Source organism: Macrobrachium nipponense, chromosome 26 (genome assembly GCF_015104395.2).
Source record: "Macrobrachium nipponense isolate FS-2020 chromosome 26, ASM1510439v2, whole genome shotgun sequence".
Taxonomy (NCBI): Eukaryota; Metazoa; Arthropoda; class Malacostraca; order Decapoda; family Palaemonidae; genus Macrobrachium; species Macrobrachium nipponense.
This window is the reverse complement of record NC_087215.1, coordinates 35,317,238-35,322,237: the sequence shown is the minus strand read 5'-3', so window position 1 is coordinate 35,322,237 and position 5,000 is coordinate 35,317,238. Positions and strand designations below refer to the sequence as shown.

At 36.5% G+C, this 5,000-nt stretch overlaps 1 protein-coding gene across 2 annotated transcripts in view; it reads right to left on the bottom strand.

Moving 5' to 3' along the window:
* Positions 1-5,000, bottom strand: part of LOC135200186 (long-chain-fatty-acid--CoA ligase ACSBG2-like) — a 17,521-nt gene that overhangs the window by 1,403 nt on the left and 11,118 nt on the right. For both annotated transcript variants that reach the window (XM_064228561.1, XM_064228562.1), the window contains exons 3-5: positions 2,292-2,430; positions 1,934-2,131; positions 524-1,811 (exon numbers count right to left, since the gene is read on the bottom strand). In XM_064228561.1, coding sequence (XP_064084631.1) covers positions 524-1,811; positions 1,934-2,131; positions 2,292-2,430 — 1,625 coding nt within the window. The remainder of the gene's footprint in view (positions 1-523; positions 1,812-1,933; positions 2,132-2,291; positions 2,431-5,000) is intronic.

Here is a 5,000-nt window from a genome sequence, read left to right as displayed (position 1 = left end):
TATAGTTTCGTAAATGTAACGTCACTTTTCAAATATGAAATACAGTATTGAATTCTGCTATGTACAGGAAATATGATGTTTACAATATTTTGGGATTCTTTATTAGATAACTTCAATTGTTACTACGCATTGCTTTCTCTTGATTTGTTTCTCTGTTTGTTTATTCGTGGCATTTCTTATGACTCTTCCGCTTCTCTAATTATAAGCTTTTCGATTGTTGAAATGCTGTTACTATTACTGTGCAAATAATGGAGAATAGCATCCCGTAGTGTAACAAACAGCCAGCTATCCGGAACACAAATATGGTATCTTCAAGGACTTGTGCGTTTTTGGAGAAAATAACAAAGAAATTGCGAAATCATTGATAATGAATGATTGATATTCATGGGTTTTCTGTTCATATACTATTAATGTTTTACGAAGTAACAAATATAAATCACAATTATACAGTTAGCTTTAATTGATTAGAAATTAACAGTTTCAAAATTGCTGATCAAGCCAACAGAAGTACTGAGACACTTACCTTTAGCGTCAGGAGCATCGACAAGAACTTTCTCTTGTCCCCGATGAGCATGCAGTTGCTGATACAAGGAAGTTCCGCTTTAACAGCATCTTCTATAGGTACAGGCGCTATATTCTCTCCCCCGGCAGTGATGACTATTTCCTTTATACGGCCTGTGATATACAAGAAGCCGTGCTCGTCTAGACAACCAATGTCACCGGTATGGAGCCACCCCTCGTCATCTATGGCTTCATTGGTTTCCTCCTTCAAGTTCAGATATCCCATTGCAATGTTGCGGCCTCCCAAGTATATTTCCCCATTGCCATCTTTGTCTACATTGACAATCCTTGTTTTAAACCCTGGTGGGGTTATTCCACAACTGCCTGCTCTGAAGGTTTTCGAAAGGCCTATCGTGTGAGGACCAGTAGACTCAGACGTGCCGTAGACCTCGGTGAGCGTGATATTTAGACTATGAAAATACTGTACAATGTCTGGCGATATAGGAGCTGCAGCAGAGATGAAAACTTTGCACCTATCGAGACCTAAGGCCTTTTTAGCCTTTTTGAAAACTAGTGCATTTGCAACAGGAAAGCCTAACGGTTTTCTGAAGTTTTGCAACTGATTGTGATCGTGTGCAGCTAGGCCAATGGACCTTGCCCAAGTAATAAGAGACTTCTTAATGCCTTTATTCTTATTTTCAGCTTCTGTGATTTTTTCATACATCTTTTCCCATACACGGGGGACACCAACTAAAACTGTCGGACGAATCTCTTTCAAAGTAGTACCTAGAGTCCCTTTCAGAGCATCTGGTTGCGCAAAGTAGCAGGTACCACCTAAATACATGCATATGTACAAGTCAGCCATTTGTGCTGCAACGTGTGATAAGGGCAGGAAACTGATAACCGACTCATTTCCAGTGACGAGATCAATATTGATAGAGTTGGCATGAGCGGTCCATGTCAAGTTGTCATGGCTAAGCATCACTCCTTTAGGTAAGCCAGTGGTTCCAGAAGAGAAAATCAGAGTGCAGCATTGGTTAATAGCGATACGGCGCAGTTTCTCTTCGAGTTCTGTATCCGGTTGTTGTCTTCCCAAATCCATAACTTCTTCCCAGCTTAAAACGCCTTCCACAGTTGGAGTTCCTAAATACTGAATAATGGTACTCAAGTAAGGCAGATTTCCTCGAATTTTCAAAATCTTGTCAAGTTGTTTCTGGTCTTCAACAACCCAGATCTGCGCTTTGCTGCTCCGAGCACAATGAGCACAAGCTTCTGGGGAATTAGTTGTATATACACCGACTGAAACACCTCTGAAACAGAAGAAAAATTCCATTGACAGATACATGTCATTCATGACTTCTTATTTCAAGAGACAAGACATTTTTTCTCCATTTCATTACATTTGAAACTTTCCTGTCGGCATTATTCTTACCCTGCAAATATAGCAGCAAGGTTAGAAATAAACCATTCCGGTGAGTTGAAACCAAGGATACACACTGCATGGAACTGTTTTAGGCCTAACTTGATGAAAGCTTTAGCCAGAGTTCTAACTTGTTCGTAATAGTTCTTGAAAGTTATTTCTCTCCACACCCCATTTCTTTTGACGGCCAGCGCGGTTACATTTGGATATCTGAAAGAAGCGACCAAAAGTCTAGGTTAGCAATACTTCTTTATGTTTGATCAAGAACGCTTTCCACATTTTGAAGATGTATTGAAATACTAAAGAACTGGCACACCAAACACTTTCGGTAGATTCAAAATTAAATAAATAAGATAATCAAGATTCTTACTTATCAGCAGACCTCTTTAGGAAAGAGGGTACAGAAATTGGGGGATGGGCAGACACTCCTTCATTTCCAATACCCAGCTTAACTGCACCTTTGGGGTCCCATGTCTTCAGAACATTACATGGTATGAGCTGATCTGGTCCTGAAATAGACAATAAAATATGAACAGTTTTGGATCATCCATGCAAAGAAAAACGAGCCATAGTCTATAGAACCAGGTGCAGGAAACTAGAATTCTAAATAAGAGTCTACCAATAGAAAACAAAGCGATCATTACAGTAAAATAACATGTTCTTACACCCCTTTCTGCAATATTTTTTGACTAACGTGAATGTTTATCACAGTGAAACTCAGAAGTCAAGTTGAACGGTAAACGAAAGGTTTCTCTCGACATATTCACTCACATCCTGGATACTATCACACACGCACGCATATATATATATTAATTATATAATATATATATATATATTATAATATATATATATATATATATATAATATATGTATATATATGTGTGTGTGTGTGTACCATGTGTGTGTGTGCATTGCTTTATATATATATTTTATTTAAAATATATATGAATAACTGAATCACGAAAGTTTGGAACGTGATGAATGCTTATACCTTTATTTATATGGATATATATATATATATATATATATATATATATATATATTATATATATATATATATATATATAATATATATATATATATATATATATTCATCCAATAAGAGGACGAGGCTAGTCCCCAAGTTTTCAAATATGCAAATGCAAGATCAGCTGCGATGACCTTTAAAATAATTTTATCGAGCCCTAATGAAAACCACCTCCCTAAACTCGACTCCTTGGCCATTAAGCACCTTGCTTCAATTTAAGTAACAACAGTACAAAAGTTCCATGATACATTGCTTAGAGCCTTAGACCTTCCACTCTTATCTTTCCTTGGTTATCTCGACTCCTTCTCGCTCTGGCAGACCTTTCCGCAAACGAACCTCAGGTTGTAAGGTTTGTTTTAAATCGTTTTCATTTAGTCTTTAATACATTCTGTATTTTTAGTGGTTTTTTGTGCTTATTTGTATGTGATGATTTATGTTAATCTTGTTGGACAAGTTTGTAACTTATATATTTTCCACCTTTTTTAGCCTAGAAAAAGAGATCATCGTCTTGAAACGTTGGCAACAATAAAGAAACCCGATGTATTGAGCTGTTTTGCCTTTTTACCTGACTGTGTGTGTGTGTGTGTGTGTATATATATATATATATATATATATATATATATATATATATATATATATATATATATATATATATATATATATATATATATATATATATATATATATATATATATATATATATATATGTATTTCCTTAAGTGCTGAGTATTTTTTTACCTAACACGAGGGAATGAGACAAATTATGAGGAAGTTCTGGCGTGGAAAGACTATTGCTCTTTTTTTATAGTATGTTATATACGCCTTGCGTCACGCCAACCAATCTACGCAACGTGTTTCAGGAGAGCCGTTGGAACGGCGCTTTTGTTATTGTGAAGTGAGAACCAACCAACGCGTGAAATACTCAGTATTCATAGAGGGCGAGTGATCTTGCTGTGAAAAATCAACTTTGTTGCAATTATCGTCGGTAATAATAATCATCGAGCGGTAATATTAGCGCTATAATGAGTTTAAACCACGTAGATTAAATGAGAGTGTTCTATGTGACCGGGTGGTTCCCAGATAATGTGAAAAAAAGCAACAAGGAGAAGAGCTGTGTCGGTGGCTTCAGTGGTAGAGGTAAAGCTATCTTGGTTTTTGCTTACTCGGGGAGTAAGCTTACAAACCTGTTGTTGATGTTGTGGGATGGGGCTTAAGAAAGGTCTGAAAATAGGTGTTTTACGTTGAGTTCAAGATACAGGAATTTTAGGATAGGATACTTATGATGTGTTTATCAGAATGAAAATGTTAAAAATGAGTAATGTGCATATTAAACAGTACAGAAAATTTATTTCTTAAAAAAAATATATCGTATATTTTTCATTTTCGTTGGTGAAACAACGGGCTATCTGTCCGTAGATTTTAGCACGTTTTCATTTATTTGATGTACTGAATTTAGAGGCCATATTTCTGCTAAATTATTTTGTGTTTCCACTTAAAACTGAGAATACATGAACGCATTTAATTTGCGCCCTTTTTATTTGATCCTTGTTGTTAGCATAAGTAGTACTAATTATGAGTTATAATTACGAAAACCACTTTACGTTAAGTTAGGTATATAATGTTTGCAACTTATGCATCAGTGGAAAATCCTGCACTCGTCCCGAGTAAGCTGAAGGTTGGATCACGCCTTGTTCGTTTTCAGTTGGCGAGTGATTATTATGAGCCATTTCCAGTGATAAGTGGTGTTATTGAGCAATTTAGTTTCAGAATGGGGAAGGGTTAAGAATGAAATGATGAAATTTAGGCTGTCAATCCCAGGACTAGGATACTTTTGGCCATTCAGCGCGATAAAAAGATCCAGAAAATAAAGGAGATGAAGTCCAAGGGTCTGAGGGTGGAACTGGAAGAAAACCCTGCAGTTCCCCTATGAAGTAGTAGTTAGGTAAGTTAGAGAACATGGTTGAACAAGTACAAGGCTAAAATGTGGGTGCAGCTGGGGGCCGAAGGAACGTTGCAAACAATCCTACTAAGTTAAGTATATCTTAGTTTAAC